This window comes from Pocillopora verrucosa, chromosome 3, assembly GCF_036669915.1.
Source record: "Pocillopora verrucosa isolate sample1 chromosome 3, ASM3666991v2, whole genome shotgun sequence".
Lineage (NCBI taxonomy): Eukaryota > Metazoa > Cnidaria > Anthozoa > Scleractinia > Pocilloporidae > Pocillopora > Pocillopora verrucosa.
In genome coordinates this window covers 10,995,256-11,009,062 of record NC_089314.1, presented here as the reverse complement: position 1 = coordinate 11,009,062, position 13,807 = coordinate 10,995,256, and the positions used below count along the sequence as shown (strand labels likewise).

General features: G+C 37.6%; 1 protein-coding gene across 1 annotated transcript; it reads left to right on the top strand.

Annotated features, from left to right (window-relative positions):
- The first annotated feature begins 3,224 nt into the window (after window positions 1–3,224).
- LOC131797983 (universal stress protein Slr1101-like) lies at window positions 3,225–6,940 on the top strand. Its single transcript, XM_059115644.2, has 5 exons — window positions 3,225–3,342; window positions 3,478–3,599; window positions 5,346–5,429; window positions 5,706–5,806; window positions 6,484–6,940. The coding sequence occupies exons 2-5, from the start codon at window positions 3,515–3,517 to the stop codon at window positions 6,682–6,684; spliced, it is 471 nt and encodes a 156-aa protein (XP_058971627.1). The 5' UTR covers window positions 3,225–3,342; window positions 3,478–3,514; the 3' UTR covers window positions 6,685–6,940.
- The last annotated feature ends 6,867 nt before the right edge of the window (window positions 6,941–13,807 follow it).

The window sequence follows — 13,807 nt, the reverse complement described above, 5'->3', positions numbered from 1 at the left end:
GATCTTGACTGAGTCACGTAGATGAGCAATCAATCACGCCTATTAATTTATTTAGTTTGATTCATTTTGAACTGATCCTTGATCCGGTGATCCGGTGATCCTTGATCCTTGATTCTTGATCTTTGATCCTGTTTTTCCAGGAAACCCATTTGGGAAGAGTTTGGGGAAGGCATTAGGGAGGAGTTTAGTTTTCTCACCGCCTCAATTTATCAATAACATCTAATCAGCACGCCGGAATTATTAAACTTACTACAAAACTTTTTTTATCATTCGACAAAAATTTTTCTTTATTCATCAACATAGCATCTTTCACACGGCTGTATGAAGTCACAAAACATGAAACGTTTGCAAAAGTCGCTATTATATCATACAGTATAAGCCAAAACATTAAAATAATGCTCACTCCGGTCTTGATGCTTTTTCTTGTAAAGTGCTACATCTCCGGACTATATGTGACATTCTAAACTCCATGACGAGTGCGCATGGGACTTAACATTACTCGCTGTAGAATGACTGCAGAGACCCTCTGGAATAGTTCGCGGAAAAGGGGTCCGTGGATCGCCCTGACGTGTCAACAAAATAGATTCGTCAACGCGACTACATCTGGGTTGATTCCTCTCGAGTTGGCGCCGTGCACCAAACCACACCTAGAGAAAATAATTTTAATTTATTACCTTATCCGAAAAATTTAACCATACATTTGTTTGTCAAGTTTTGAATAGAATAATTATCAAGGAGATCTAATATTTAAGAGCAGGAACACTATTTCAAACGCTAATTCCACCCCTATTACTGACGAGTGTAAATTCCCAACCTACCCACCTCTCACTGAAACGATTTACACGAACGACTTTTTGACCCCGTGCACTCTACGAATTGATTCATTCGATTCCGGTCGTTTTGTATCTGTGTGTGATACTTTCTTTCGTTCAGAAGAACAAATAATTTTTTTCTGACCAACAAAGTGGTTTCTATTCAATGATGCTTTGTTTCGAAAGATACGGGGTTCAGATGGCACAAAAAGCAAATATTTCTTCACAGCCCTGTCTTCTCATTAAGACTAAAGCTCTCCACGTTAAGACCTTCAGAACTCTGCTTAGGTTAAGGTGATTTTTCACCCTGCAAACTCCAATTTTGACTACTTGAATTGAACAATATTCAGGAAAGAAAAAAACCTACGTGTATTACCTCCATCTCTGTCTTGGCTACTCCAAGTTCTATCGCTATTGTCGTCTTCTCATTATCGCTTAAACATTTCTTTCTCTGGAAAACATCCTCTAATGCTGTCTGCTGTCCAAACGTCAAACAAGTTCTTTTGACCCGGAAGGACTTTTGGATCACGGAGCTTCGATAAGAAATGTCTTTGTTTGGTAGCAGATCTGAATGAAAAAAATACATAAAGTTAACAACATACAGCATAAACAAACAACTAAACTGAATGTGCTGAATTGTAAAACGGATAAAAGATGGAAAATAGATCTGACCGTGAGATCAAGTACTTGAAGTTTATTTACTTAATTTTCTGTTCGTCTATAGTAGTCATGAAGAGAAACTGCGGGAGGATGGCTCTAACCCGTTTCCCGCACGAATTTTGGAAAAATTCACGCGGCTCTTAGTTAAAGGGAAAACCTCAAATTTCTCTTCTGGTGTACAAGGTTTCAGGGAAATGGTGACTATTGTCACAAAGATGAAAGAAAAAATTCACGGGTCACGTATATTTCAGGAGACAAATCGCGCACACAGGTTGATAAATTCGCGAATCACGCGCGCCTTTCTGTAAAATTTAGGCGTCACAAATGAATTTCGGTCTTATTCACGTGTCACATTTATACCCTTTGCTACTTTCCATGGAGTGAGGGACAGAACATCCTTCGTTTGTTCGGGATGTCCACAATCCGGGTTTTTTTTCCACGACTGAAAAAGATCCATGGAGTAAAAACAATTCTGACTCACCAGGAGTTGACAGCAAAACAGACGGTTCTGTCTCTCCGAAGTCCAGCCGACGGCAAGCAGCGCTTGGCCGTTTCTTTCCGTGTTTCGGACGGTCAACAGTCATTTTCTTTGCTCTTTTGACAACTTCGCCATATTTACGGATGCCATCGGTATGAACCACGAAAAACTCAGCAGGTGCTTCGTCCATCTTCTCTCGAGTGTGTAAATAACGCGTGCGCATGTGACAGAACTAACTTGTTTAAGTGCTCATTCACTTCGATGGTTTATATAAATTCTGATGAAGGAGGAGTTTATCACTGTTGTTTCAAAATAATTAATCATCTTTTGAAATATTCAGCATTTAATTAGCAAACTCACAGGAGAAATATCTCACCTTGTGATTAAGTAAACAACAAGTAACTAGACAATGAATGCTAACTTGACACCAACTTGAGAAAATTGATTCTAACGATGATAACAATGATTGATGATCAAACGGTAGAATCTTCTACGTATCACAGGGGACTATTTAGGTTTGTGTGACTTTTAACTCTTGATACACGATTTTACAATATGAATAAAGACGTTGTTTATCAATTTGTATTCCTCAATCTTAACGAGAACAACAGCAGTGATAATGTAACACGAGAACAAAAGCTAGGTGCTTTCGATAAACCGTTCTATGGAATTTTGTCATTTTGAGTGCACCCGCAGCGAAAGCGCAAGGAAAAAGTTACGGGACTTATTAACCTTGAAACCTGAGTAACTTGCGTATCTTAAATAGGAGGAGTTTCACCTCTAATGCTAACAGTTATAATATCGATCATTTAAGAGCGTTGATCCTGTGAATTAGCGTGATTCGCTTTGGAAAACGTTACGCAGCTTTTATTGCTTTGCTAAGCCCAGTGATAGCATTTGTTAGAAAAGGGAACTAATTGTTATCAACTGAGTTGAAAACGTAAATTGGCCACCGTAAAGAGTTAACTAGCTCTTTACTCTTCGCGGTAGCCAATTCATGTTATCAACTCAGTTGATAATGCTAAAATTTCCTGTTTTACTCTCCCACCGACGCAGCACCACAGTTTCTTTAGAAACTTACACCCTTTATTCATTTACGTAAGTAACTCAGGCATCGTAACGCATCGCCACGAAACACAACGCAAGATAACAAAACGTAACGCAACATAAAACTATGCAACGCAACGTAACACAAAACGTAAACGCGTAACGCATGACATCCAAAAACATTGCAACGCATAACGTAATGCGAAAAAGCACTGATGAAAGCATATTTCGTTTCTCTCTGGGAAAGTCCTGGTTGTTTTTCACTGTTGCTTGACCTGCATTCTTTTTGGGGAGATGAAAAACAAAACAATTTTTTCATATGAAGCTTAGCTTACTCGTCAAGAGGTAAGAACAAAACTGAAGCTGTACGAAAACAAGTTGTTTTTAATTTACACACCACAAAAAACAAGATTTTTGAAAAATATCGAAATCAAAATAGAATTACGCTGACTTTGCACGCTTTTTTATCTCTCAACCCAGTCTTTCTCGTTAATTTGACCCTAATAAGTCTCTAATAATGGCGGAGGCTGATTCGGGAAGGCGTTCGAGAATCACTCTTATAGCAGTAGATCAAAGTGAATGGAGCGAGCAAGCTTTTGAATGTGAGTACGTTATTCCATTTAGCTGTGAGAAAAAAGTATGTTCTTGCGCGCGTCACACTGTAGGTACTGCAACTGAATTAAATATCCGATATACTGAAATTTTAATTAGCTCTACATATCTACCGAAGTTTTTCACTAATTTTTGACGCCAAAACTTTAAGTAACCTAAAGACAAGCCCTCGTTGTTTTCAAATGGTATAAATTGTAATTTGGTTTAATTCAGTGTAGCAGTGGTGTTATTAAAATGCCAACGCTCATTCCCCACGTGTCCAAGCAAAAAATGCCCAATTCAATGTTTTTGGCTATCTTAACGTAACAAACCACAAATCTTAATATCTAATTTTAAAAAATCCGTATTATTCGCGTTATTTGTCTTGCTGTGTCTTGATTATTGACCGAAAAGCTCCTGTTTTAAAGTATTTGCAAGCTGTAAAGCATTTCCTTTTGCTTCTGGTGTTTCAAAAAGATAATCGATTTCAAATCGATTTTCACATGGTAATTTAGGTGCAAAATGGAAAAACTAAGATGTTATGATGGTTATGTAGGTAATGTAACTCGATTGTAAAGGCTAGGATAATTGCATAGTTTGAATTCCAGTTTCTTTGTTTGTTTTTTTTTCCTGACCCTTAAGACTAGCATCTGATTTATCATAACAATATTCCCCCTGAATCACTTATTGAGGTCATGAGAATAAAGAAAATAATCACCAACTAAAGGAGCACTTGATGGTTAAACAAATTCTCCTTATCAGCACCTCAGGAAATATAAAGAGAACAGTAAGAAGAATATGCATACTGATGTTCGGGTGTTCAGGTTATTTTTGTTGTGTTTCCCTGTGAGATCAGATCAGCAAAACCAGTATAATGTCATGAAATTAAGTTTGAACACACAGAGTGCTTAGATGTTTTATATGGAGAAACTATCACCCAAACCTTATGTGGTGAGGGCATTTCCCGTGACGGGGTATACAGCAAATTCATAACTCCCACTGGCCTCCTTTAAAAGATCCTGCTGCAAATGATATTATTTACAAGGGTATTTTGGTTGATTAAAGGGTTACACAAGAGAAAGAGAGTAACAAATGGTTCATTTTTAACCAAAACAATTTTTATTTATCTGTTCTTGTCATTGAAAGTTATTTTTAGGGATGGAGTACTGCAGGTATGTTACTATTTTTCCATAAAGAAAGTGTAGGAAGAATCATTAACATTGAAAGTGAAATTAAGTCAGAAACACCCTTAACTGTCCATGCAAAATTGCAGCCCAAAGCTGTAGACTTGTTATCTTTTTCATTATTCAATCTTAAAATCATCTTCCCTTCTTCTGCATAGATCAATGGCAGGAGTAAGGCCCCTGAAATTATGATTCTTAGTAACACCTTACTGGTTAAACTTGTAACACTGTTGCATAATTACAGTATTGGTCACAGTATCAAGTGAAACAACCATACAATTAATCTTTATGCTTAACATAATTCCTCAAATAAGCTCCCACACTCTAATACGCAACCTCCCCCTAATTAGAGACCCCTGAAATAAGCCCCCCCCTTGTGTCCTCCCTCACTTTCTACAGGGGAATCAGCACAGGAGAACAATAAGCACCCCATCTCCCCTTGATAAAGCACCTGCCCTCCATTAGGTGCTCCTTGCTCCCTTGTAGCCAAAATAAGCACCCAAGCATTTATTTAAGGAAATTTGGCATATAGGGATTAAAGTGTTCACAATTCCACTTTGTTTTTTCTCTCAGGGTTCATGGAAAACATCTACCTCGAAGGAGACCAAGTAATTCTCTTAAGTGTTGTAGAGCAACTCCATCTTCCATTTCTAGCTGGTATGTACTCAAAGCTTTTTTTTACAATCACGGGTTTGGGGGTGGGGAAGGGGGAGGAATTTGAGGGAAGCTGGTTTGGATGTGCCAACAGGGCAGTCAATAAGTTCAAAAGTGTTGTGAGGCACTGAACGCAGGGGAATTGCAGGGACAGGATGAGTATGATGGATGCAAAGCTGATGTAAACTGACTTCAAGAAATTTGATTATACTATGTTTTTAATTATGTACTTGGTAATGAATTTTTGGTTCCTTAAAAATTATTTTATACATTATGCAGATGCTGTGGTCATTGAGGAATGGAAAAATGAGGTTCACAAAATGGAGGAAGAATTGAAGGCTTTGGAGAGGAAATATATTGATAGGTGTTCAGATTTGAGGGTATGGGGTCACCTTTTAGTTGGTTGTTATTAAAATTATTTGCCTAAATACCTTTTGGATGGATGCCCTCGACAGAAACTGTATCAAAGATATTGATAATAATAGAATGCATGCATTCTCGTCCCTAATTTCTAATTCAATCCTTCCCCCCCTCAGAATTATTCTTAACAAACTAGAGATGAATAATCGCATGCATATAGTGAATGAATCATCATCATCATCATCATCATCATCATTATCATCATGCTACAGGTCAAAAGTCTTGTCCTACCTTCATCCCTCAAAAAGTTTAAACTTTTTCTCTTGGTTTTATCCCATTATTTGTTTCCTATTGAACAGTGGATTAATTTATTAACTCTTCTTGTAATTACTGATGGAAGAAGAGAATACCTTGTTGGCATTCAGACTTTTCTCTTTAATGTTATCCAGTTGTCTGACCTACAAAACTAAAACGCTCAATAGCAATTTGACCTGGAAACCTTCAATCCAGTTTATTTATTACTTAGTATTAGACATCAAACATGAACATATTTTGGCAAGAGATTAAATCACAGACTACAGACTATACATGCTGCAGAGAGAGAAGTTGATTCAAAAATGGGAAGTAACAAGGTCCCTTTTCACACTACCATTGAAAAAACAGCCATGTAATCAGTGCTGCTTTTTCTTGTTGATAGACTCCCATAAGATTTAGGGTGGAGCAAGGAAAACCAGGAGAAAAGATCTGTGAGATAGCTTTGAAAGAGAAAGCCACACTGATTGTCCTAGGAAGTCGGGGTTCTGGCCTCATAAGGCGCACAGTTCTTGGAAGTGTCAGCAATTATGTAATTCATCATACAAAGATTCCAGTCATCTTGTGTCCCAAAGATTATCTGTGACTAATTTAACATTCTGTTAGGGTGTGGTGGGGAAATCCACATTTTCCCTTCCAGTAGCCCTCTCTATTTATTTTCCTTTCCAAGGAATTCCTAAAAAGAAGAAAAACACTTTTTTCATTTTCTGATTTACATGTAAGATTTTAATGTTTATCGCCATGTGCTTATTTAGTTGGTCTATCCTGAACGTTTAAGTTCCTTCTGATGGAGTTATTTTGTATAAAGGAAATAGCTTTGATTTATAATGGAAGAAAGTAAATTTAAATTGTTACGCCCGTCCTATTTGAATTGCTATGTATACTGCTGGGGGAAAAGAACTTGCACCACAGGAAAACCTGGAACCTCCTCACAGGGACTCCCTTCTTTTCCCTAATCTTTAGGGCTTCAACAGTGTTAATCGTGAGCTGTAAAACGGGACGAAACACAATCGGAACAGGCCCACTCATATCCACCACAAACTTGATATTTTACGGTTTACAGTCAAGTCGCTCGAAAGTCATCTCGCTTGAAGTCATATCGCCCACAACCGGAGACAAGTCGCCCGAAACGTTAAGTCATTTCGCCAGAAATCACGAGTCATGTCACCCGATTTTTTACCACATGTAAAAACGTCAAAATGGTATATCTTTGGAAATCGCTGAAGGTACCGATGGATTTAACTACCCTTTTGGGTGTATCAAACCTTCAGCGAAACATGCATAACCAACATAAAAAATTTTATCTAATTCAACTTCTTGAAAACAAAGCGGATAGTCCCAAAGGTAATCTATTGTTTGCGCTATTGTTTTCTTCTAACAAAAGACTGTATGCATAATGAAGTATGGGGCTGTGCGGAAACTTTGCCCATCTGTCTACCGGAGCTTTGATCATCACTGAATGTTTGGACAGGTAAGAATCTACCAGCGGGTTGGGATCAAACCGATTCGCACTGAGTACGAAAAGTCCGTGGGTAAGAAACGAGAAATATCAGCTTTTGGAACTCTACGGTGGTCAATTACCATTATCGATTGAGTTGATAAAACCTTATTATTTGTTTATACCCCTCATCGACGAAGCATCACAATTTAAACTTACTCCCTTTAAACAGTGCAACGACCACATGATCGATTTTTGTATTGCCAAAGTCTTCATGGTGTCGTCGAAAACCAACACCTCTTGAGCGAAAAAGATTTAGGTTTCAGTCGTCATTCTTGGTGGAGCGTTTGGTTGAGTAAACCCTTTAACTCCCAGAAGTGATTGACATGCAACTTCTCCCTATAATATCCATACATTAACCAGCAAACAGGTAATGAGAATACTCAAACTTATCAGGAGAAGTTTTTATCTTGATCTAACTCCAAATTCTCGTTACTAATTTACAAGGAAGTGTAAAGCAGCTAGAGAGGAGAATTATCAATCAGATCTTGAGAGTAAAGGGTTAAAACGACCAACAGCATTAGATGGAAAACCATGATTTAATTTCGCACGAAAGTCAAGTGTCACTTAAAACAACACATTTTTCTTCATATATCAACAACTTTATTTAATGTCGAGGAAGTTTCTGATAATTTCAATACAAATTTCTGGGTGTTTGTTTGAAAGTCGCAATTTCTGGGCGGTTTTCTCACCTTCTTGAAGACCGCGCAAATTTCTAACTTGTTTTCTGTGCTTGGAATTCTACAACTCATTTTGTGATGCTTGTGCCTAGATTCCTGAATTACACACCTAGAGAGAGACTGGTTTGGCCGACGAAACACTTGTTAGATCGAGAGGATGCCAAACACATTCGGGGCCTCATTACTACAGCCATCCAACAGTAGTGTGGTGACACATCTTGCGTAAAAAAGATTCCAGAACTATTATCTCTGTCAACAAACTAGTGAACTGTAGTGTTGAAGCTCTTGGGAAAGTCTGGTTTATGATAGCTCACTAAAACAGCTAAGCGTAATAAAAAAGCAGAGTTCACTTTTCTGACTATCATTATTATCGTAAACTACAGTCACCCTGTATTAAGCGATCACCAACGGGAAATGACCGCTAAATACAGGTTCCACTGATTATTATAACAAACGTTCAACAAAGCCATTTTATAGCATAATTGACCACTTAATGTACAGAGTCTCGAAAATACTTCTTTGATTTTGGAAAAGAAATATTCTTTTAAAATTCGTTGAATTTTAAATTAAATCATAAATTCTCGAAGTATTATTTTTAGTTTTAATGACTGGTCCCACTTTCAATGATCGTTCCACACAGGTGGAGGACAATTAAAACAGGCAGTTAGGACTTGATAAAGAGTGACCTCGACCGCTTAATAGAGGTGACCCTGAATAGAGGTAAAAATTGCGCTAAGTCTTGCTTTTTTTTTTTGCTTTAAGTTTATGACGTGGCCGTTTATTATAGGAAGAGTCCTTGCTTGCTGTTCGATTGGCGACGTCAGAGCCAGCAAGCTGTACAATCATCAATTCGACTTCTTTTTTTTTCCTTCCCTCTGCAAACAGGTCCAGTATTTGAGATGCCAGTGGTCATTTTTCATGCACTATAGTGTCGCGTGATAGGTGTAACAAACTAAAATAGATCCATGAACATTCATGTAACTATCCTTTTGGACCAACCAGCTATCTGGACGGTTTATGTTCATAAGTTTACCACAGAGATGCTGGTGTTAACTGTGATCATTTTGACGCGCACAATACAACCTAAAGGTATTTTGCTTTGTCTTGTAAAATCCGTGTTTGAAAAACCAAATTCCCTTAAGATGACAAACTTGTTTGTTAGGGTTTAAACAGTCCTTTCACTGCATGGATCTCTTGTAATTACACTTTTTCCAAACCTGAAATTTTTACATTTCAGTAACGGTGTACAAAAATTGAAGAACACTGTTCGTGTTTTCGGGACCCAAAAGCATCTCAATTCTGGGACATTCCTGGCGTTGGGAAATCAGTAGTCTGAAAAGCAATATACATTTAAAGATCACAAAGGGACTGACTCAATTTCTAGTCTCGTCTCGTGAAAAATCTGGATGAACAAAAGATGGCAATGATTTAGCCAAGCTAAAAGGAGTTTGATTTAAATGCAAGCGTAGGAAATAGTAACTTAAAGAACAATGTACATTTAACAGATCAAGAAGAGAGATTGATTTGTGATTTTGCCTCATAAAAGTCGTCATGAATAGAAGTTCGCAATGAATGATTTTTTAAGTCATTAGCCTTTCATCAGATTTATCATCATTCATGCATTCATGCTAAGCTTAGGAAATGGCTTTAAAATGATCATTAAATGTAATTTTTTCGCCATTATTGGCCGCGGTTTCTGTTACCAGTGACAATGGGAAAACCATAAATCGCATGAAATTGCACATACAATCAAGGAAACGGAAGACCTTCGCGGGTTTCTTTGCAAAATCAATTAACGCGCTATTTAAATCACTACTAGAGTAAACTATATAACAATGGAAAGGTTATGAAATGCACTATTCGGCAATATTATTTCGTTTTAGCTTGATCAAATTATAAACCGAATGAGGCGCGAAAATTACAAATGGACGATCTTTATTTGAGCGAATTGATCGGGAATTAAATCTGACCTCACAAATAAAACCTTTGCACAATTTCAATCCTGAGAGTTTAATATTCAATATCATGTATTTTTCGATATTCCTATTTGTTCGGTCGCCTTTGTTTATCGAAATTTTACCGATGCGCGTTACGACGGAGGCCATTGCGGGAGATCCATTTTGAAAAACAGAAAACCCCAACACAGCTTTCTTTAGGTTGGTATCTTGGCAATCTTCGGGCCGAATTTCAAGGCAATCCGTAAAGTTTACGTAACCTATTTTTGTTCCCTTAAAAAAAGGCACATTCGCGCAAAAACAAAGTAGGACTGCTTTTGCTTCCAAAGTTTTAACAACAATTCACGCCTTTGGGTGATTAAATGTCAAATAATGTCAAAACTCTGAAAACTCGAAAAGCCGACTTTCGGGAACCTCACAAAAAAAACATATTTTGCGAACTACTATCTAACAGTTTCACCGTGGCAGACCTTTAGTTCAATCCTACTGGCCAGTAATTTCGATTTCCGTTCTATTTCTTTTTTAACTTAAGCACGCTGCGGCAAAACTTGTGTTAGAAGTAAATTTTCCAACACTCGTCGTTTGATAGGTTAATTCTTCTTTATTCTTTCTTCACAAATTAATACAACGGGGACTAGCTTCTATATGACAGGGAAAACTAGAGTCTCCGCCTATAAAGGTGGCACTGCGGATGACATTTCTAAGCCGTCAATCTTGTGCAGGGGACAAAGAACGCGCCTTCACAACACAAGGGTTCTTGAACACAAGGTTTAATAATCGAGAGTTGCACACTCAGCATATTTTCTTAACAAAACAACAGGATCGGAATTGGAGTCTCATCTTTGGCTAACAAGCTTTACCTCGCAAGTAAAAACCTACAAAACAAACACTTAATCACTGTTGGAACGGGATTTGGAAATACACGAGCTCCTAAGACTCACCATACGATGAGAAACTCCCGGCGACTAGCGCGTTACAAAGCACATGGTTTCTTTCTCGCTACACGACGACACTGAGACGCGCTCACTAAGCATGCTGGGAGTATAATTACAAAAATGGAATGGAACGGACTTAGGAAAACAAAATTGTTCTCTTGTTGAGGATTGGCCTCAACAAATCTTCTTGTGTCGTCATCGTACCATCTCAACTAGCGAATCACGCTTGACTACGTATTACAGTTCCCACATACTGAGTATGCACCTTCGAGTTGTTTATGCAATTAAACAATCAATTTCTACCTTAATTTTCGTATCTTTACGTTTGAGATCGGCCAGAACAGAAACGAGATCGATAATATAAAAATTACAAATAACCTTGGTTCAAAGTAATATTTATACTTGAAAGGGTATCTTAAGAGAAAATCACCTTTAAAGATTGTTACATCACAACATTTTGGTCACAAGAGTTAAAGAAGAAAGGCGCTCACAAGTACCGCCCCCCAAATTGCTTTTGGTTACGAGACATGAGGGGTATCACCTGTTTACACCTTAAATTACCGCTGGGGTCAAGAAAGTGTCGAACGCGACCTATTATCAGGGAGATTTACTCTTCCTGGACTAACAAATTAACTTAATTAGGAACATGGCTTATCACGAGTTCCATGTCAACCTCACGATCACAACGAGGAAAACGTGATTAAACTCACTAGGAGAACGTGACCAAACTCACAAGAAGAACGTGACCAAACTCAACCTTTAAGATAAGACCACCAAGAAGGAGTAAAGAGTAATCAACCTGCCCTTTTTATAATTTGCATTAAATGACTTAAAATAATATAATGTTTCCATTCCTTTTTCGACACCAATACAAGGAAACCCTCACGATATTGTAGATTAACTATAATTTTATAATTTTATCATTTAACACTTGACAACTGTCGCTCTGATCGAGTGCGAGTAGCGAGGACTGCCTAAAACAACAAGATTGCCAGAAATTCGGTGGGTCATTCGGTGAAACCAGTCAGCAGATTGTCGAAGTAAACATGTTCACGACAGGAGTAAGCTTATTATATGTTAAAGGAGAAGCGGAAAGAAACAGAACAGTGGAAGTTTTATAACAAAACACTCCGATCACAGTTGCCACAGTCATGGTCAGGAATCTTTCGACTGTTCTAAAGAATGCGCGTAATTAGCATCACATCACAAAAAAATGTCACCACCTTTCACCATGAAGATGACCAAGACAAGATGAACAACTTTATACTTATTTAAAATTTCACTTTTCCCAGACTTCTTTCAACGATATAAATCTTCCCTGGCTCAGAGTGAAGTTCCTTTTCTTTCCCCTGGCCTTGAAGTAATTTATTTTTCCCGGCTGTTCCTGACCTGTGACAACCGCGCCCACAAATAACTTGCCGGAAACGAAACAATATTTCGTTTACCATGATAAAAACAAAGAAGGGCAGGTGCCATTTTTCAATTACTTAAATCGTCTTCGAAAATTTCAGATCATAGTATGGCACTAGGTATTATTCTTAAATCTTAATTTGGATCTTTTTTTGACCCTAAAAGTCCATATCTGTTTTAAAAGAAAATGAAAAACAACATTTAAAAATCGAGACGAGACGAAATCATTTTTCTGATCATTTTACTCGCGACTTGCAGTTGATGAAATATAGCATGGATACTTAATTTCTGAGTCTTAGGATCCCTAGGGTATTTAGGAAAAGACAAAACGGAAGTTGTGGAAACATTGTAATTGTCACAAACGCCATAATATTGGACCACTCTTCATGCTTCGTAGTTAATTTATTATGGCCGCGACTGCTGTTTACTCATCTCAGACCTCGTGACCAATCTATGACGTATGAAGTTAAAAATGTCTATCCAGTTCGAAAATACATTTTTACGAACGACACGCGCGCGTTTTAATATTTTACAAAAGCTTTTTTGGACACTATAATTAAAATAACAATGCCTAGTTTGAAAAAAAAATTAGTCCTCGAGTCTATAACCAAGATATAGATATTTTCCCTTTAAATCTGGTGGCTAATGATAATTTCATCGTCATGATAATTTTAGGAAACCCGTCAGTAGCCACTCTGTTCTGTTTCAACCATTTTCAACCGTGATTTTAGAAGCGTGCGTGCCAAGAGGATCGCTTAGTTTTCAAACTTATTACATCTAGTGTAAAACGAGGATGGGAAGCGAATCAAATCCGTCAATCAAACAATAAACTTTGTAAAGCTGCAAGATGTTTCAACCTGATTATTTCACCTTAAACTTTTATTCCTCTCTTAAAAACCCTCCCAGCCACAAAACTCTTTATCACATGAAAAAAATCTTAATTTCTACTTGGCGGAGTGTGACTTAAACACGAATGACATCAGAGCTCCGCAGGGGTCACCCATCATAACTAATAATGCTATTGTTAAAAACCATATATAATTTGTATACTCTCTCTTTTCTTTTGTTTCTTTGGGAAATGGGTTATTTGTCACTTACCTCAAGAAAGTTTAAAAAAGTGGAGATTGTTACGGGTTAATTCCGAAAGAAAGTTATTTTCGTAACGACCCGAATGAGAGTCAATCACCAGAGTTTCTAATGGATTATCACACTTCCCAATCATCTGGTGTTT